We start from the raw sequence: 21,742 nt of genomic DNA, 5'->3' as shown, positions 1-21,742 counted from the left end.
CCCCAATACGAAATACAACATATAAACCCATGTCACACCCTGGCCTACCCAAACATATAACAAAACACAAGATACAATGACCAAGGCGTGACAAAAACATTGATTTTGAACAATTCCAAAAATCTACCTGCAATATACAGCATGCTGGGAAATATGATAATGATGGGTGTGGTTTTGGTTTAACACTGGTTATTAACATCAATACTGTTTTCTGTTTTGTTTACACCAATGAATGTTAACACCTGAATCAACACTAGAAATGTTACACTAAAAATCAACGTGGTAACACTGGCCACTTGTCCATTTGCTTTTGGCTAGAATGCCAGTAGCGTCCTTCCAATTTGCCACCTGAAATGTTGCTGTTCTACAAAAAGTGACAAATAATCTATCAATAACTATATAAACAGTTGACTACACATTCTCTACAGTAGGTGCAAATACATGGTGCACCCCTTCATTATACAGATGTTTGCTCTAACTATCAACAGGTGGCAAGCCCAGTGGCAAAAGTCGATGTCTGCTACGTTGAGCATAGCATTTGAGTCATGTGTGTATTACTCAGAGGATACGCTATTTACTGGGGAACGAGCCTGTGTTACAGCAACTGGACCTATACCAGGCACCCTCTTCAGAGGAACAAAGCAAATAACTGGTAGTCACCCATTCAGGTCACCCAACAGTTATCAAGGGAACATTTGTGGGTCCTACACCCAGGCATTATAAAGGTACAATCAGGAACCTGAGTGCTAACTTGTTTTGGTTCAAATTGAATTTGTATAGTGACTGGGGAAATGTTCTTATTTGGATAAGAATGTTACAAACACCATGATATTGGGGTTTACTAGTATCGACCTACAGTATTTAATTAACGAATGCAGAGAGGACGCTACGGTGCCTTTGCACAGATTCTGTTACCATTTCCTTAAGGATGAACTCAGCATAGCTGAGCTGTAGGAATGTGAGGACCTCTGAATACCCCCTAAAAATAAACTGGCACCAGCTGCACCCATTGAGATAAGGCTGGGCCAATCACTCCATTGAATGGTGCTCAGCAGATGTGCCAGCTAACATATTTCATGTCCGTTGGTGTCTTTCTCCGTCCGATCGACTTCCCAATTAAAAGCATTCAGAATATTAGCGTTCCTCTGAGTCTCAGCAAGACTGGGAGAGTGGCAAGCACAGATGCTTGAAGTGTCCTCTTAATAGCGCTGGAGATGAAAAAAATATGACACTGCTATATCAGCCATTAGTTTGAGACATAGATTTTTCTGGTCATAATCAAGTCATTACCAGAGGCCCGTTACTAAGGTTTGGTCATTTTTGTATGAATATGAAACTAATGACGACAGCTTGCATATTCAGCAGGATACTCCAAATACTGTTGTGAACAACCTCTTCCACTTTAAACTGGGAATAGCAACCAGTGAGCGGACATACATATGTGGATCAGGACGTGTGAAAAAGCCCTCTCCCTTTACGATATCCATTCCTAGACATGAAAGATTTAAGCCTTGCCGGTTACGTTTTTGTGAGGTCGGTTCTCCTCAAACCTGCATATTCCCGCTTGGTTGTTGTGACAATTCACTGGATACTGTGGCGCACAAGATTATCGGTCAAGTCAGCAGCACTTATGTGACTCCTTGCTGCTGACAAAGTGTTTTGTGTCATAGAGATGTGATGTGGACAATGTGCTATTTGGGGCATTGAGGGACCAGGGGCCGTGCTCAAAAAGCATCACATAGTAGGAGTGCTGATCTAGGATAAGGTCCCACCTGTCCATATAATATGATTCATTATTACTTAAAAGACTAAACTGTTCCTATATCAGCACTACCATGCTCAGTACTACTCAGCACTACTCTTTGTGAATGCAGGACCTGGTCCTTTGGTTTTTATCCATTACCAGGTTTTAACTAGTGAGATATAGATTCAGAGTAGAGTGAAGTCATTGCATTTTATTCAGGTATCCAGCATTTGGCTAACATCTAAAAGTACTACAGTACCAATTTATAAAGCTAAAATCTAGCCATCTTGGAAGGCAACCGAAGCCTTCTGAAGATGATGGCAAAACCGCATGATAAAAACCTTCCAAGTAGATAGTGTTGCTACACGCATAACATTTCGTCACAGCTTAAAGGATTTTCTAGACATGTCGAGTTCAGCTAACTCACTAACTCGGAGCACTCAGCGAGCAGGGAATTATATCAGTGGTGGAGTGTCGTGTCGTGTTTTCCTCAGATGCTGCGTGGTGAGCAGGTGTCTGAGTCTGTCTGGTTCAAGTGCCTTCCCGAGGCAACCTGCTGTTCACCTGCTGTTCAAGATCGAGTCTCCAGTTTGTCCTCGTCATTTCGAGTGAAAGTTGTGTTTTTTGTTTGTATTTACTTTACTGGATTAAAGACTCTGTTTTCGCCAAGTCGCTTTTGGGTCCTCTTTCACCTGCATGACAGAAGGAACCGACCAAGGAATGGACCCAGCGACTTCAGACGCTCGTTACACTGCCGTCAAGATCCAAGGAGCCATGCTCGGCAGACACGAGCAGGAATTGTCTGCTGCTCGCCATGCCGTGGAGAACCTGGCCGCTCAGGTTTCCGACCTCTCTGGACAGTTCCAGAGTCTACGTCTCGTGCCACCTGTTACTTCCTGGCCTGCCGAGCCTCCAGAACCTAGGGTTAATAACCCACCTTGCTACTCCGGGCAGCCCACTGAGTGCCGCTCCTTTCTCACGCAGTGTGAGATTGTGTTCTCTCTCCAACCCAACACATACTCTAGAGAGAGCTCGGGTTGCTTACGTCATTTCACTCCTTACTGGCCGGGCTCGAGAATGGGGCACAGCTATCTGGGAGGCAAGGGCTGATTGCTCTAACAAGTTCCAGAACTTTAAAGAGGAGATGATTCGGGTTTTTGACCGTTCAGTTTTTGGTAGGGAGGCTTCTAGGGCCCTGGCTTCCTTATGCCAAGGTGAACGGTCCATAACGGATTATTCTATTGAGTTTCGCACTCTTGCTGCCTCTAGTGAGTGGAACGAGCCGGCGCTGCTCGCTCGTTTTCTGGAGGGACTCCACGCAGTGGTTAAGGATGAGATTCTCTCCAGGGAGGTTCCTTCAGATGTGGACTCTTTGATTGCTCTCGCCATCCGCATAGAACGACGGGTAGATCTTCGTCACCGGGCTCGTGGAAGAGAGCTCGCATCAACGGTGTTTCCCTGCTCCGCATCGCAACCATCTCCCTCCTCTGGCTCAGAGTCTGAGCCCATGCAGCTGGGAGGGATTCGCATCTCGACTAAGGAGAGGGAACGGAGGATCACCAACCGCCTGTGTCTCTATTGCGGAGTTGCTGGACATTTTGTTAATTCATGTCCAGTAAAAGCCAGAGCTCATCTGTAAGCGGAGGGCTACAGGTGAGCGCAACTACTCAAGTCTCTCCATCAAGATCCTGTACTACTTTGTCGGTCCATCTACGCTGGACCGGTTCGGGTGCTACATGTAGTGCCTTGATAGACTCTGGGGCTGAGGGTTGTTTCATGGACGAAGCATGGGTTCGGAAACATGACATTCCTTTCAGAGAGTTAGAGAAGCCTACGCCCATGTTCGCCTTAGATGGTAGTCATCTTCCCAGTATCAGATTTGAGACACTACCTTTAACCCTCACAGTATCTGGTAACCACAGTGAGACTATTTCTTTTTTGATTTTTCGTTCACCGTTTACACCTGTTGTTTTGGGTCATCCCTGGCTAGTATGTCATAATCCTTCAATTAATTGGTCTAGTAATTCTATCCTATCCTGGAACGTTTCTTGTCATGTGAAGTGTTTAATGTCTGCCATCCCTCCCGTTTCTTCTGTCCCTACTTCTCAGGAGGAACCTGGCGATTTGACAGGAGTGCCGGAGGAATATCATGATCTGCGCACGGTCTTCAGTCGGTCCCGAGCCAACTCCCTTCCTCCTCACCGGTCGTATGATTGTAGTATTGATCTCCTTCCGGGGACCACTCCTCCTCGGGGTAGACTATACTCTCTGTCGGCTCCCGAACGTAAGGCTCTCGAGGATTATTTGTCTGTGTCTCTTGACGCCGGTACCATAGTGCCTTCTTCCTCTCCGGCCGGGGCGGGGTTCTTTTTTGTTAAGAAGAAGGACGGTACTCTGCGCCCCTGCGTGGATTATCGAGGCTGAATGACATAACGGTTAAGAATCGTTATCCGCTTCCCCTTATGTCATCAGCCTTCGAGATTCTGCAGGGAGCCAGGTGCTTTACTAAGTTGGACCTCGTAACGCTTACCATCTCGTGCGCATCAGAGAGGGGACGAGTGGAAAACGGCGTTTAACACTCCGTTAGGGCATTTTGAGTACCGGGTTCTGCCGTTTGGTCTCGCCAATGCGCCAGCTGTTTTTCAGGCATTAGTTAATGATGTTCTGAGAGACATGCTGAACATCTTTGTTTTTGTCTATCTTGACGATATCCTGATTTTTTCTCCGTCACTCGAGATTCATGTTCAGCACGTTCGACGTGTTCTACAGCGCCTTTTAGAGAATTGTCTCTACGTAAAGTCTGAGAAGTGCTCTTTTCATGTCTCCTCCGTTACTTTTCTCGGTTCCGTTATTTCCGCTGAAGGCATTCAGATGGATTCCGCTAAGGTCCAAGCTGTCAGTGATTGGCCCGTTCCAAGGTCACGTGTCGAGTTGCAGCGCTTTTTAGGTTTCGCTAATTTCTATCGGCGTTTCATTCGTAATTTCGGTCAAGTTGCTGCCCCTCTCACAGCTCTTACTTCTGTCAAGACGTGTTTTAAGTGGTCCGGTTCCGCCCAGGGAGCTTTTGATCTTCTAAAAGAACGTTTTACGTCCGCTCCTATCCTCGTTACTCCTGACGTCACTAGACAATTCATTGTCGAGGTTGACGCTTCAGAGGTAGGCGTGGGAGCCATTCTATCCCAGCGCTTCCAGTCTGACGATAAGGTTCATCCTTGCGCTTATTTTCTCATCGCCTGTCGCCATCTGAGCGCAACTATGATGTGGGTAACCGTGAACTGCTCGCCATCCGCTTAGCCCTAGGCGAATGGCGACAGTGGTTGGAGGGGGCGACCGTTCCTTTTGTCGTTTGGACAGACCATAAGAACCTTGAGTACATCCGTTCTGCCAAACGACTTAATGCCCGTCAAGCTCGTTGGGCGTTGTTTTTCGCTCGTTTCGAGTTTGTGATTTCTTACCGTCCGGGTAGCAAGAACACCAAGCCTGATGCCTTATCCCGTCTGTTTAGTTCTTCTGTGGCTTCTACTGATCCCGAGGGGATTCTTCCTTATGGGCGTGTTGTCGGGTTAACAGTCTGGGGAATTGAAAGACAGGTTAAGCAAGCACTCACGCACACTGCGTCGCCGCGCGCTTGTCCTAGTAACCTCCTTTTCGTTCCTGTTTCCACTCGTCTGGCTGTTCTTCAGTGGGCTCACTCTGCCAAGTTAGCTGGTCATCCCGGTGTTCGAGGCACTCTTGCGTCTATTCGCCAGCGCTTTTGGTGGCCGACTCAGGAGCGTGACACGCGCCGTTTCGTGGCTGCTTGTTCGGACTGCGCGCAGACTAAGTCGGGTAACTCTCCTCCTGCCGGTCGTCTCAGACCGCTCCCCATTCCTTCTCGACCATGGTCTCACATCGCCCTAGACTTCATTACCGGTCTGCCTTTGTCTGCGGGGAAGACTGTGATTCTTACGGTTGTCGATAGGTTCTCTAAGGCGGCACATTTCATTCCCTCGCTAAACTTCCTTCCGCTAAGGAGACGGCACAAATCATTATCGAGAATGTATTCAGAATTCATGGCCTCCCGTTAGACGCCGTTTCAGACAGAGGTCCGCAATTCACGTCACAGTTTTGGAGGGAGTTCTGTCGTTTGATTGGTGCGTCCGTCAGTCTCTCTTCCGGGTTTCATCCCCAGTCTAACGGTCAAGCAGAGAGGGCCAATCAGACGATTGGTCGCATACTACGCAGCCTTTCTTTCAGAAACCCTGCGTCTTGGGCAGAACAGCTCCCTGGGCAGAATACGCTCACAATTCGCTTCCTTCGTCTGCTACCGGGTTATCTCCGTTTCAGAGTAGTCTGGGTTACCAGCCTCCTCTGTTCTCATCCCAGCTTGCCGAGTCCAGCGTTCCCTCCGCTCAAGCGTTTGTCCAACGTTGTGAGCGCACCTGGAGGAGGGTGAGGTCTGCACTTTGCCGTTACAGGGCACAGACTGTGAGAGCCGCCAATAAACGCAGGATTAAGAGTCCAAGGTATTGTTGCGGCCAGAGAGTGTGGCTTTCCACTCGCAACCTTCCTCTTACGACAGCTTCTCGTAAGTTGACTCCGCGGTTCATTGGTCCGTTCCGTGTCTCCCAGGTCGTCAATCCTGTCGCTGTGCGACTGCTTCTTCCGCGACATCTTCGTCGCGTCCATCCTGTCTTCCATGTCTCCTGTGTCAAGCCCTTTCTTCGCACCCCCGTTCGTCTTCCCTCCCCCCCTCCCGTCCTTGTCAAGAGCGCACCTATTTACAAGGTACATAAGATCATGGACATGCGTTCTCGGGGACGGGGTCACCAATACTTAGTGGATTGGGAGGGTTACGGTCCTGAGGAGAGGAGTTGGGTTCCGTCTCGGGACGTGCTGGACCGTTCACTCATTGATGATTTCCTCCGTTGCCGCCAGGATTCCTCCTCGAGTGCGCCAGGAGGCGCTCGGTGAGTGGGGGGTACTGTCATGTTTTGTCATTTATTATCTTGTCTTGTCCCTGTGCTTCCCATTCTATTCGTTTCCCTCTGCTGGTCTTATTAGGTTCTTTCCCTCTTTCTATCCCTCTCTCTCCCCCTCCCTCTCTCACTCTCTCGCTCTCTCTTCTCTCTATCGTTCCGTTCCTGCTCCCAGCTGTTCCTATTCCCCTAATCAATCATTTAGTCTTCCCACACCTGTTCCCGATCCTTTCCCCTGATTAGAGTCCCTATTTCTTCCTTTGTGTTCCGTTCCTGTCCTGTCGGTTCCTTGTCTAGAATTCACCGTGCTGTGTTTGTGTATCGCCCTGTCGTGTCGTGTTTTCCTCAGATGCTGCGTGGTGAGCAGGTGTCTGAGTCTGTCTGGTTCAAGTGCCTTCCCGAGGCAACCTGCTGTTCACCTGCTGTTCAAGATCGAGTCTCCAGTTTGTCCTCGTCATTTCGAGTGAAAGTTGTGTTTTTTGTTTGTATTTACTTTACTGGATTAAAGACTCTGTTTTCGCCAAGTCGCTTTTGGGGCCTCTTTCACCTGCATGACATGGAGCCCTCCAGAATCCATCAACCATGACACTGAGACAGAGAAAGAACTGTCTGGACAGAACAAATGCTATTTTCGCTAATGAGCACCACGGCAGATTTAAACTGACTGACTGACTGATCTTTCTTCACTGAAAACAGTCTCCTTGATTTTCACAGCTAACATATAATGAAACATGTTCGCTGTGCCATCTTCATTCTTTATAATTTTGTCATTATACCATTTAGCAGATACTTTGATCTAAAGTGACATACAGTCACACGTGCATATATTTAACGTACAGTACATGTGGTCCAGGAAATTGAACCCACTATGCTGGCGTTGCAAGCGCCATGCTCTACCAACCAAGCTACAGTACAGGACCACGTGACCTGTATGAATTCCTGCTTCATCAAATATGACAAATCGCTTATTTAATGCATTTGCAAAGTATAATACAGTTGGGGCTGAAATGATTGACACCCTTGATAAAGATGAGCAAAAACGACTGTATAAAATGAAATATTCTATATTATATGCTAAATAAAATGTGGAAATTATATTATTTGATACTAATATAACTGCTCACAGAAAGAGATTTTGTTTAACAAGGAATATTATTTTTTTCTCAAAAAGGTAGGGGTCAAAATGATTGACACCCCGGTTTTCAATACCTTTCAATTTCTCACCATGCGAGTATAACGACACTGAGCATTTTTTTTTAAATGTATGAGTTGGAGAACACATTGGGAGGGATCTTACACCATTTCTCAATTTTTACATGCAACAAATGTAAATGGCTGGAGTTTGATAAAAAGCATTGGCACTTGGATTGGAACCGGTGCTTTGGTCAGATGACATGATGATAGAGCACTTTGGCCACGCACACCAGTGGTGGATTTGTCGTCGAAATGAGAATGCATGAGCAGAAAATAACTCCATACCTACTGTAAAATATGGTGGTGGATCTTTGATCTTACAGGGCTATTTTGTTAAAGTCAACGACATCATGGCTTTTATTACCCAGTACCAGTATATTTGACTTGTTATTTGAATTGTTTCAAGCCATTCGATTCATGCATACAGGTCAAATTAAATATTCGAAAGGTAAAAATAGCAATAGCTTCTTCAAATCCCACAGAATTTTCCCTACGTACAGCAAGGGAGATGCTACGGTTATTAAGTCTGATATTGCCGAAATAAACATTCAGCATGGCTGCAAATCTATCTGACTCATGATGACTTACAGGCTACGTACCAATTATTTATCCTTGCTACCACAGACTGCGTTTGAAGATAGGCCTTGAAATACATCCACAGGTACACCTCCAATTAACTCAAAATCAGAAGCTTCTAACGCCATGACATAATTTTCTGGAATTTTCCAAGCTGTTTAAAGGCACAGTCAACTTAGTGTATGTAAACTTCTGACCCACTGGAATTGTGATACAGTGAATTATAAGTTAAATAATCTGTCTGTAAACAATTGATGGAAAAATGATTTGTGTCATGCACAAAGTAGATGTCCTAACCGACTTGCAAAAACTATAGTTTGTTAACAAGACATTTGTGGAGTGGTTGAAAAGCGAGTTTTAATGACTCCAATGTAAGTGTATGTAAACTTCCGACTTCAGCTGTACTTTTTATAATTTTTTACTTGAGTTTATTTAGTAAATATTGAGGAACAATCTGCAGTCGTACAGGATAGTCGAGGTAATTTGTACATATAGGTAGGGTTAGGTGACTATGAAATGATAATAAACAGGATGTCAGTGAGGACCATGTCAGGTCCTTTTTAGGACGTTATTGGGAAATTCTGTTATGGTCCCCTGGAGATTGTCTATTTCCTGGGTTTTGTCCCGCTGAAGTCCCCAAGGACATTCTTGGGACGTTGTGTCATTTCTGACATCTTCCCTGATCAAGGGAGTAGGAGCAGGGAACAAATATATTGATATTTTGACATTTTGAAAAATGAGTCATTAGATTCATTGCGGGACTTTTATTTTGAAAAGGTCTCCGCTGCCAATATGTGTGTCACTTCCCCTGCCCACACTCACTGCTTTGTTCTGACTCTCGGTTGTTACAAGCAGAGGGACAGTGTGTGAGTGAGAGAAAAAGCATGGTGCAGCACCATCATTACTCACTGCATCGGGGAAAGTAATTGTTGTTGGTAATATCACAGTAACTTTAAGTAAAAAGTGCATGAATGTGAATAAATGTTGATGTGTTGGAAAGAACATGAGCAAATCTAAGCTTTCTCCTGGCTAGTAGCTACCAGCAAACAGGGGGTGTCCTGAGGACATTCCCATTAGGTATTTTAAGGAAAGCCCAAAAATGGTCAAAAACTCCAGTCACACAGGTCATAGACTGTTTTCTCTGCTACCACACGGCAAGCGGTACCGGAGCGCAAAGTCTAGGACCAAAAGGCTCCTTAACAGCGTCTACCCCCAAGCCAGAAGACTGCTGAACAATTAATCAATTGGCCACGCGGACTATTTACATTGACACCCCCTCCCACCTCATTTGTTTTCCCTCTGATGTTCTAAGAATGTTCTAAGAACGTCGCATGATGGTCCCAAGGGAAAGTTCTCTGGGGACCTTTGTCTAGTTCCCTGTAAGTTCCCAGGATATCACTGAGGACCATGTCAGGACCTTTTTAGGACGTTCTCAGGACGTTCATTTCAATAGTCCTTAGAACGTTGCATGATAGTCACAAGGGAATGTTCTCTGGGGGGCCTTTGTCTAGTTCCCTGTAAGATACCAGGACGTCACTGAGGACCATGTCAAGATCATATCAGGACCTTTTAAGGATGTTATTGGGAAATTGTGTTATGGTCCCTTGGAGGTTTTATCTATTACCCGGTTGGTCCCACGGACATCCCCAAGGACCTTTTTAGGACATTCTTGGGAGGTTGTGTCATGGTCCCCTGAAGCTCCTCTGATTGTCCCTGGTGTCCCAAGCCATTATAAGTAAAGTATTGGGGTTTTAAGGTAAGTGGTATACTGTTCAGCTAAAAAAAATATTGAATCAATGACAATAAGATATTATTTATTTAACTAGGCAAGTCAGTTAGGAACAAATTCTTAATTACAATGATGTCCTACACCAGATGACACTGCACCACCCTATGATCGCCCCACCTGGGATTTGAACTCTCAATCTCTGGATTTGGGCTATGCTGATCTTTCTGCTGAGTCACAAAGTCTGTATAATTTCTGTTCCCTACATATTCATTACCTATAATATATCACTGCACTTAGCAAAAGAGTGCCATATGTACATCCATTTTAATGATCAGTTAATCTGACTATTCTCTCATTGATTTAGTTTACATTCTTCAGCAATTTGAGTTAAGGTTTTTAGTATAGTTTTATTTTTAACAGAGCTGAGATTTCCTTTGAAGTGCAAAGTGTAGGAATAGGCGGGTGAAATCAGTCATTGTTTCAGGCATAGTTGGGTGGCAGGAAGATAGGAATGCTGTGAACCAAGAAGTTGTACGTTCAAATACCAGTTGAGGACATGTTACATAATAAGTACTGTATGATTAAACATACACAATGTAATATATGTTAAATTGTGTCAAATACATTAAGTTAAAAGCTGTGTGCGTGCGCGCGCGCATGCTGAGAATTGCCAAAAGACAAAGAGCTGTGAATGGATTAGTGGTTCACCAATCAGGGCCTTGATGGGCTTGACAACAGGGGTGATGTGTAATGAAACTAGGGTCTGTGTGGGGGATGGGAGAATGTTTATTCAAGACCATCAGGTGATGTCCCTGGGACAAACTGGGAACTAAACAAAAAACTCCAGGGGACCATGACACAATGTCCAAAGAATGTCCTTAAAACATCCTTGGGCATGTCCCCAGGACAAACTGGGAACTACACAAAATCTGCAGGCGACCATGACATAATGTCACAAGAACAACCTAAAAACATCCTTGGGACAAACTGGGAACTAGACAAAACCTCAGGGGACCATGATACAATGTCCTAAAAATGTCCTTGGAGACGTCCCCCCAAAAATCTGGGAACCAGACAAAACTTCCTGGGGACCATTACACAATGTCCTGGTGACCATTTTGTGACGTCCTAACAACTCATTATTGTTTGCAGGGTAGTTAGCTTTACCTGTAGTCATTTTTAGCTGGGTTTTATCTAACTAGCTAAGGCTGGGTAGTTTTGGCTGTGTGAAAAACTGATAGCAAATGTTTTGAAGCCAAGAATAAACCAAATCAAATCCAAATGTATTTGTCACATGCGCCGAATACAACGGGTGTAGACCTTATAGTGAAATGCTTACTTACAAGCCCTTGACCAACAATGCAGTTTTAAGAAAAATACCTAAAATAACAAGAAATAAAAGTGCCAAATAATTAAGAGCAGCAGTAAAATAACAATAGCGAGGCTATATACAGGGGGTACCGGTACAGAGTAATTTTTTCAGTCATAGTTGAAGTGTACCTATGATGAAAATTTACAGGCCTCTCTCATCTTTTTAAGTGGGAGAACTTGCACAATTGGTGGCTGACTAAATACTTTTTTGCCCCACTGTATGAGCACAACGTCATTGCTCTCGCTCTCACTCTGCTGTGTGTGCATCTTGCTAGCTGTCACTCAAATGGCAAGGGGCTGAAGCATATTGGCTGAAACTTGAATTGTTAAGAGGCTGGACCACACAGAGAAATTTGGGGAAAATGGCACCTCACAGCTTCCAGAAAACAGTCACTTTCAAACTAGGGATTTCGTGGCTAGTTGAGGTAAGTCAGTAATTCTGCTCATAGATTATGTATGTACACATTGATATATCCAGCCCAAAGCGGGAGGTTTAAAAAATACTTAGTAGTCGCCAAAGTTCCGAAGCATGTCTTTAAGTCTAGGGTGCATTGCATGTGTTAACTTCATGAAAGAGAGAGGCAGCCATGATTATATTGTATTTTTGATAATTGTGTAGAGTGGAGATTGATTAATTTCAGTTTGAGCTTTCATGCCTACCCTTTTTAATTAAAATAGTTTTTAACTGTGTATGTCGATGGTTATAATTTAAGCAATAAGGCCCGAGGTTGGTGTGGTGTACGGCCAATATACCACGGCTAAGGGCTGTTCTTAGGCACGACGCAACGCGAAGTGCTAGGACATAGCACTTTGTGATATATCACTTTGTGATATATTGCCCATATATCACAAACCCTGATGTGCCTTATTGCTTTTATAAACTGGTTACCAACATAATTAGAGCAGTAAAAATAAATGTTTAACTCTTGGAACTACCCATCCCGGATCCGGGAGAATTGTCATCAACTACACTAATTAGCATAGTGCAACGGTCAAAATATATTACTAGAAAATATTCATATTCATGAAATCACAAGTGAAATATAGTGAAACACAGCTTAGCCTTTTGTTAATCACAATGTCATCTCAGATATTGAAATGATGCTTTACAGCCAAAGAAAGACAAGTGTTTGTGTAAGTTTATCGATAGCCTAGCATAGCATTATGTCCAGCTAGCAGCAGGAAGCTTGGTCACGAAAATCAGAAAAGCAATCAAATGAACCGTTTACCTTTGATGAGCTTCGGATGTTTTCACTCACGAGACTTTCAGTTAGACAGCAAATGTTCCTTTTGTTCCATAAAGATGATTTTTATACCCAAAATACCTCCGTTTGTTGGTCACGTTATGTTCAGAAATCCACCGGAAATAGCGGAAACGACAACGACGGAAAAAAATCCAAATTATATCCATAATATTGACAGAAACAAGGCAAACGTTTTTTTATAATCAATCCTCAAGTTGTTTTTCAAATATCTATTCGATAATATATCAACCGGGACAATTGGCTTTTCAGTAGGAGTGAGAGGAAAAATGACTACCTCTGTCTTTTACGCAAGAATCACTCTGAGAGCCCTCAGCTGGCCACTTACGCAATGTAGTCATTTATGCTAATTATTCAACATAAAGGTGTGAAACTACGTCAAAATGCTGTAGACACCTTAGGGAATACGTAGAAAAAGGAATCTGGTTGATATCCCTTTCAATGGCCAATTGGGGTGCATAGGAACACAACGGTTTCAAAATAAGAGGCACTTCCTGAGTGGATTGTCCTCAGGGTTTCACCTGCAATATCAGTTCTGTTATACTCACAGACAATATTTTGACAGTTTTGGAAACTTTAGAGTGTTTTCTATCCTAAGCTGTCAATTATATGCATATTCTAGCATCTGGTCCTGAGAAATAGGCAGTTTACTTTGGGAACATTATTTTTCACAAAAAAAATAGTGCCCCCTAGTTTCAAGAGGTTCATACTGTAGGGATTGACGGTGGAGACGAGAAGCAGGTACAGGGAGTGAACATTTAATGAAACACGGACATGAAACAGAACAGGAACAGCATCTGGACAGGAGAAAAATAACGACATCAATGCTGACACAGCCCTCATTCGCCAGAGGGAGAGCCGGTGCAGGCATGACACCTCCACCCTACCTGACACCCTAGACCCACTCCAACTTGCTTACCGCCCCAATAGGTCCACAGACATACAACCACACTGCACACTGCCCTAACCCATCTGGACAAGAGGAATAGCTATGTGAGAATGCTGTTCATCGACTACAGCTCAGCATTGAACACCATAGTACCCTCCAAACTCGTCATCAAGCTCGAGACCCTGGGTCTCGACCCTGCCCTGTGCAACTGGGTACTGGACTTCCTGACGGGCCGCCCCCAGGTGGTGAGGGTAGGTAACAACATCTCCACCCCGCTGATCTTCAACACTGGGGCCCCACAAGGGTGTGTTCTGAGCCCTCTCCTGTACAGCCTGTTCACCCACGACTGCGTGGCCATGCACGCCTCCAACTCAATCATCAAGTTTGCAGACGACACTACAGTGGTAGGCTTGATTACCAACAACGACGAGATGGCCTACAGTGAGGAGGTGAGGGACCTCGGAGTGTGGTGTCAGGAAAATAACCTTACACTCAACGTCAACAAAACAAAGGAGATAATCGTGGACTTCAGGAAACAGCAGAGGGAGCACGCCCCTATCCACATCGACGGGACAGTAGTGGAGAGGGTAGTAAGTTTTAAGTTCCTCGGCGCACACATCACGGACAAACTGAATTGGTCCACCCACACAGACAGTGTGGTGAAGAAGGCGCAGCAGCGCCTCTTCAACCTCAGGAGGCTGAAGAAATTTGGTTTGTCACCAAAAGCACTCACAAACTTTTACAGATGCACAATCAAGAGCAATCGGGCTGCATCACCGCCTGGTATGGCAACTGCTCCGCCCACAACCGTAAGGCTCTCCAGAGGGTAGTGAGGTCTGCACAACGCATCACTGGGGGCAAACTACCTACCCTCCAGAACACATACACCACCCAATGTCACAGGAAGGCCATAAAGATCATCAAGGACAACAACCACCCGAGCCACTGCCTGTTCACCCTGCTATCATCCAATGCCACTTAATATAATGTTTACATACCCTACATTACTCATCTCATATGTATATAGTGTACTCGATACCATCTACTGCATTTGGCCTATGCCGTTCTGTACCATCACTCATTCATATATTTTTATGTAAATATTCTTCATCCCTTTACATTTGTGTGTATAAGGTAGTTGTTGTGAAATTGTTAAGGTTAGATTACTAATTGGTTATTACTGCACGGTTGGAACTAGAAGCACAAACATTTCACTACACTCGCATTAACATCTGCTAACCATGTGTATGTGACAAATAAAATTTCATTTGATTTGAAGTACAGAGAGTGAACATTTAATGAAACATGGACATGAAAGGTGTGCGTAATGGAGGGCAGCCTGGAGCCCTCGAGTGCCAGAGAGGGAGAGCGGGAGCATGCGTGACACATACCCATGGTATACGGTCTGATATACCACGGCTTTCAGCCAATAAGCATTCAGGGCTCGAACCACCCCGTTTATAATACAGTATAAGAACTGTATTTAACTTGGAAAATATTACGTTAGGTTTCAAACCATACAGTATGTGAGAAGCAGTAGTAACAACCTGACATAGGGGAAGTGAGAAAAATATGAGGAAATTAATCATACACTTTATTTAATTGAATATACAGTATCCACATTAACAGTCACATTGGAATTCAGTACAGTATGAATGGCCATGGTCCTAAGACTGATTGGACTGTAACAGAGTAAGTGCCTCTCTGCAAGGCACCCCTTAGACTTGTAAATGTGCCCATTTGTAAGTTAGGATTTGTCTGTATCCTTTTCTCACGTCACTAGAAATGAGCACTTAATGCCAGAGTCGCTCCTACGCCCCTAGCCCTGATAGATGTCACTCCTAACACGTATCTTCCTCAAATCTTAACATCTAGCCCAAAAAACAAATTTCCATGGGCTTCGTGGGTTCATAGTCTATACTCAGCGGGATGCCAAGTACATCAAATCTACCTGACAATGGAACACTGACCCAGAACACTGACCTAGCCAATAGAGGGAAAAAAATGATGGATTGTCCCATAGGGCAAAACTGGTTGGAATTAAGTCATTATGAGTGTTAGTGACCTAACAATATGACAACATTGACATGACAACTTGATCTTGAAATTAAAAAGCCACCAATACCTAGTTGTTTCAGAGACCAGTAGCTGGTAGGTAGGTTAGCTATATGACCTATTCTCAACCAAGCAAACCATTTTACAACCACAAATTATGTCATTAAGACTTTAAGGAAGTATGGTCTAGTATTGGTTATTCTATCCACTGCACAGAACCCTTGTGGGCAGCATGTGGGCAGTACATATGCCTGTCATCAAACATACCAGCCTGTGTGCCAACTCCCAGTGACATTATCAGAAAGGCTAATCAAGCCCATGCTGTCACCACTCTGTAATGACTAATGCTAGCCATCACTCTCAGCAATGTTGCCCACAGCAGGGAGGGGGGCTGGGGGATGCACCATTGGCACACCAGAGACTTAATGCGCCACACACTGTGGGTAGCAAACATGTGACCAGAACTGAAAAAAAGGATTGAGAAAAGAGCTAGATGCTGGTTAAAAGGTATGGTGGCTATGCTATGCATTATCGATGCAAACATTACTGCCACTGTAATCAGAATCATTTTTATCATCAACAACAACAACACAACATCATCGTCTATATTTTGTCAAACTCGCATTTAGGATCAAGGGAATCCAATGAAAAAAATATTTGTCCGGTGCGGTCCAGATCGGCCTTGATTTGGCCCAAAATAGAAGTCTATGATTGGTTCAGATTACGTCAAGTCTGGACCAGCCTTGATTGGGCCCAAACTTAGTTCAGATTTGCTCCGTTCCTAACTGGTCTTGTTTGGGAACAAACTTGGTTCAGATTTGGTCTGGTCTGGACCAGCCTTGACTTATCCCAAACAGATTTCGTCTGGACCGGCTTTGGTTGGGTCCAAACTTGGTTCAGATTTGGTCCGGTCCAGCTTTGATTTGGCCCAGAATTGGTTCAGATTTGGTCTGGTCCAGATCGGTCTTTGTTTGGGTTAAACTTGGTTCAGATTTGGTCTGGTCTAGATTTGGCCGAAACATAAACATCTATGATTGATTCATATTAGGTCTGGTCCAGACCGATCAAATTTTGTCTTGTTTCGGGGCATAGCTCATTCGAATAATACCTTGTGTGGTTCATTTTGACATTTCGGTCATTTAGCAGATGCTTTTATCCAGATCTACGTACAGTCAGTGACATGTAGATGTAAGTGAAATTACATACGATTGATATTTGGCCGTAGAAACGACCAAAAAGTATGCATTTTCAATGGCTGTAAAATACACATTTTCAACATCTGTAAAATATGTAAACTTAAGAACTGAAAATGAAAGTAGCCCTCATTGTCCATAAAATACGTATTTTCAATGTCCATAAAAATATGTATTTTCAAAGTCATAAAATACATATTTCCAACTTCCACTTAGAACTGAAAATGAAAGTGACTTCAACATATGTAAAACATGCATTTTTCTCACTGGAATACAGCTATGGTAGCGGTTTGCTTTTTTTGTAACAGAGAGAAACCTCCATTTGGAGCTACAAATCTAAGACATGAGGAAACTATATTATAATCACAATTATGGATGATATAACTGACTTGGTTGAAGACAACAACAGAGAGCATTCACACCACACCACTGTTCCTTCGCTCAACACTCTGACACAGACAAGGGAAGTGTCCCAAATGGCACCATTTTCTTCTCTAAAGTACTGCACTAAATACGGAATAGGGAACGCATCCCAAAATTTCTCCATAAAAGATTGTCAGCAGCCCAAGCTCAAACTGATACTGGCAGAAGAATAAAAACAGCTGTAGCATCACCACAAGGCATCTACAGAACTATCTCCTCACAACCGCCTCCCTTTGATCTCCCTAATCTTGTTTTTAAAGAAACTAGCGTGGGGCTCGGGCTATGCCGCCATGGAGTACTGCATGCATTGCAGCCTGTGTTCATTCCTAGCTGATATTATTCAACATCTACAGTGCCTTCAGAAAGTATTCAAAAACCCTTGACTTATTCCACATTTTGTTCTGTGTTTACACATTATTTTCAAAACAAAATACATAAATATCTCATTTACATAAGTATTCCCACCCCTGAGTCAATACTTTGTAGAAGCACCTTTGGCAGCGATTACAGGTGTAAGTCTTTTAGGGTAAGTCTCTAAGAGCTTTGCACACCTGGATTGTACAATATTTCCCCATTCAATTTTTTGTTAATTCTTCGAGCTCTGTCAAGTTGATTGTTGAACATTGCTAGACATCCATCTTCAAGTCGTGCCATAGATTTTTAAGTCGATTTATGTCAAAACTGTAACTAGGCCACTCAAGAACATCAATGTCAAGCAACTACAGTATAGATTTGGCGATGTGTTTTAGGTTTTTGTCCTGCTGAAAGCTGAATTTGTCTCCCAGTGTCTGTTGGAAAGCAACCTGAACCAGGTTTTCCTCTAGGATATTGCCTGTGTTTATAGCTGTATTACGTTTATTTTTATCATAAAAAACTCCCCACTCCTTGCCGATGACAAGCATACCCATAACATGATGCAACCACCACCATGCTTAAAAATATGTGGTACTTAGTGATGTGTTGTTTTGTATTTTCCCCAAACATAACATTTTGTATTCAGGACAAAAAGTACATTTGTTTGCCACATCTTTTGCAGTATTACTTAATTAAGTGTCTTATTGCAAACAGGGTGCATGTTTTTGGATATTTGTATTATGTACAGACGTTTCCTTCTTTTCATTCTCTCATTTGGGTTAGTACAACTACAATGTTGTTGATCCATCCTCAGTTTTCTCCTATCACAACCATTAAACTCTGTAATTATTTAAAAATTACCATTGGCCTCATGGTGAAAGCCCAGAGTAGTTTCCTTCATCTCCGGCAACTGAATTAGGAAGGATGCCTGTATCTTTGTATTGACTGGGTGTATTGATACACCATCCAAAGTGTAATTAATAACTTCACCATGCTCAAAGGGATATTCAGCGTCTGCATAAAAAAAACACATCTACCAATCGGTACCCTTCTTTGCGAGGCATTGGAAAATCTCCCTGGTCTTTGTGGTTGAATCTGTGCTTGAAATTCACCACTCGATTGAGGGACCTTACAGATAATTGTATATGTGGGATACAGAGGTGGGGTAGTTATTCAAAAATCATGTTTACCCGCTATTATTGAACATGGAACGAGTCATTGCAACTTATTTTATCATTTGTTAAGCACACTTTTACTCCTATCAAGGCTTGCAATAACAAAGGGGTTGAATACTTATTCACTCAAGACATACCAGTTTTTTGTTTTTTGTTAATTTCAAACATTTCTACGAACAAAATTCCACTGACATTACAGGGGATTGTGTTTAGATCAGTGACACAAAATCTCAATTTAATTTATTTTAAATTCAGACTGTAACACAATGTGGGAAAAGTAAACTTTCTGAAGGTGAAGTACATATATACATATGAGATGGTACATAAAAATAAATAAATATTTAATACATTTTCATCATTTGTTTTTTATCAAGATATTTCAAACAAAACCCCTTTTCTTATATTACCAGAAAAAACACTTGTGTATCAACAATTGGCTACAATTAGCCCAGATCAGCTAATCAGGACCACAGAGATCACAATTGTCTGTAACAATATGGTCAGCGATACCAATTCTGTCCTTCCCTTTGAAACGACAACACAATTGTTCATTTTTTTTGTTCTTCTCAAAGGGTCAAACCGGGGAAAAACAAGGATGCTTTACTCTTGAGTGTTTTTTTACTGCAGACACTGATTTCTACCGTTGTAAATTGACACTTGACAGTGACAGGGATAACTATACTACACAAATTCCCTGTGTCTGTCACAAATGACAACCAACGGTAAGAGTGCTATGAATCCTATTTCAAATAGGCTAACAATATTTAATAATGCAACACAACATGTGTACAGTACTGAATATAACTGTTTTTACAGACTATCAAGAAACCTATGAGACAAATTAAATGACAAGTTTGCTAGCACACTTTCTCAGACATCCACTCAGACATCCACTAAGTAAACATCACTTACCTAGAAGCATGGTGCTTGGTATTGTGATTCGTTTTGTAAACTCCTATCCCTTTGAAGCTACAGATTCCTGGTAAATATTGCCACAATGTTCCCTAACGTTCTCCAAAAGAAACCCACCTAAAAGAGCAGCCTATTTCTCTCTCTCTTCTGCGCCTGCCTCTCTCACTCTACTTCCCTCTGTGCAGTGGTAGTCTTTTGTCAGTCAACTCAATGACACATCGCTCTGCTAATCCAATCTGCTGCAGCTCACAGGAATGATACACATGCGCCTCAATTAAAAGCTTCATGCTACACTGATCAGTGTGCCAGGGGGAGAGACAGAGACAGAGAGAAAGGAACATAGATTAGGGGGAGAGGGAGCGAGAGAACGCGGGAGAATAAAGAGTGAGAGAGAGGAGTGGAGACAAGGGGGAGAGGAAGGGAGTGGGAGGGAAAGAGAAAAAGAGTGGGAGATGAGTTGGTGTTGGCCAGCACCAACTGTTTCCTCTTAACCCCCTTCACCCCTCTTTGTCTTCTTTCACTCTCGCTCTTGCCATCCAACTGGCTCTTACAACTATTCTGTTTTTATTTAGTTATTCACACCTGCATAATCCCTGCCAGATAGCAGAAACATCAGTCTATTTACAAAGGCTTTTTAAAAAGCAGTGTGTTTTTAAAAAGCCATTGTAAATAGACTGATGTTTCTGCTATCTGGCAGGGATTATGCAGGTGAATAACGGAATAAAAACATAATAGTTGTGAGAGCCAGTTGTGAGAGCCACCTGTAGCACTTATGTCTGTAGCCATGAGATGCTTTGAAAGGCTAGTCATTGCTCACATCAACACCATTATCCCACTCCCTAGACCCATGCCAAGTCTAGGTACCTACTGAACATGTAATCAAATGGCTACCCAGACTATTTGCATTACCCCCCCCCCCCCGCTACTCTCTGTTGTTAACATCTATGCATTACTATTACCTCAACTAACCGGTGCAGCTGCACTTTGACTCTGTACCGGTACCCCCCCTGTGTATAGTCTTGCTATTGTTATTTTATTGCTGCTCTTTAATTACTTGTTACTTTTATTTCTTATTTTTACTCATATGTTTTTTTTTACTGCATTGTTGGTTAGGGGCTCGTAAGAAAGCATTTTACTGTAATGTCTACAGATGTTGTATTTGGCGAATGTGACTAATAACATTTGATTAGATTTTTCCACATTTTTCAACGTTACAGCCTTATACAAAAATGTATTAAATGTTGTTTTCCCTCATCAATCTACACACAATAATGACAAATGACAAAGCAAAAACAGGTTATTAGACATTTCTGATTATTATTATTTTTTTACTAAAAAAAACTGAATTAATACATATAATTAAGTATTCAGACACTTTACTCAGTACTTTGTTGAAGCACCTTTGGCAGTGACTACGGCCTCAAATATCCCAAGTGGCACAGCGGTCTAAGGCACTGCATCTCAGTGCAGCCCCTGGTTTGAATCCAGGCTGTATCACATCTGGCCGTGATTGTGAGTCCCATAGGGCGGCTCACAATTGGCCCAGCGTAGTCCGGGTATGGCTGGGGTAGGCCTTTATTGTTAATAAGAATTTGTTCTTAACTGACTTGCTTAGTTAAATAAAGGTTATATTTTAAATGTAAATAAATAAGTATTCATGGATATGATGCTACAAGCTTGGCACACCTGTATTTGGGGAGTTTGTCCAATTCTTTTCAGCAGATCCTATCAAGCTCTGTCAGGTTGAATGGGGACCATTGCTGCACAGCTATTTTCAGGTCTCTCCCAGAGATGTTCAATCAGGTTCAAATCCGGGCTCTGGCTGGGCCACTCAAGGTCATTCAGATACTTGACCCGAAGCCACTCCTGCATTGTTTTGGCTGTGTGCTCAGGGTCATTGTCCTGTT

General features: G+C 43.1%; 1 protein-coding gene across 2 annotated transcripts in view; it reads right to left on the bottom strand.

Annotated features, from left to right (window-relative positions):
- Nucleotides 1-21,742, bottom strand: part of LOC124048431 (zinc finger protein 385C-like) — a 166,024-nt gene that overhangs the window by 43,602 nt on the left and 100,680 nt on the right. The window contains exon 1 of one of the 2 annotated variants that reach the window (XM_046369214.1): nucleotides 19,836-20,005. The exons of the other annotated variant lie outside the window; for it this stretch is intronic. Within the exon in view, the coding sequence (XP_046225170.1) occupies nucleotides 19,836-19,845 (10 nt within the window). The 5' untranslated portion in view covers nucleotides 19,846-20,005. Of the gene's footprint in view, nucleotides 1-19,835; nucleotides 20,006-21,742 lie in introns of those variants that run through there. 2 annotated transcript variants of the gene reach the window in all.

This window comes from Oncorhynchus gorbuscha, linkage group LG11 (genome assembly GCF_021184085.1).
Source record: "Oncorhynchus gorbuscha isolate QuinsamMale2020 ecotype Even-year linkage group LG11, OgorEven_v1.0, whole genome shotgun sequence".
Classification (NCBI taxonomy): Eukaryota; Metazoa; Chordata; class Actinopteri; order Salmoniformes; family Salmonidae; genus Oncorhynchus; species Oncorhynchus gorbuscha.
This window is presented reverse-complemented; position numbering and strand designations above follow the sequence as displayed.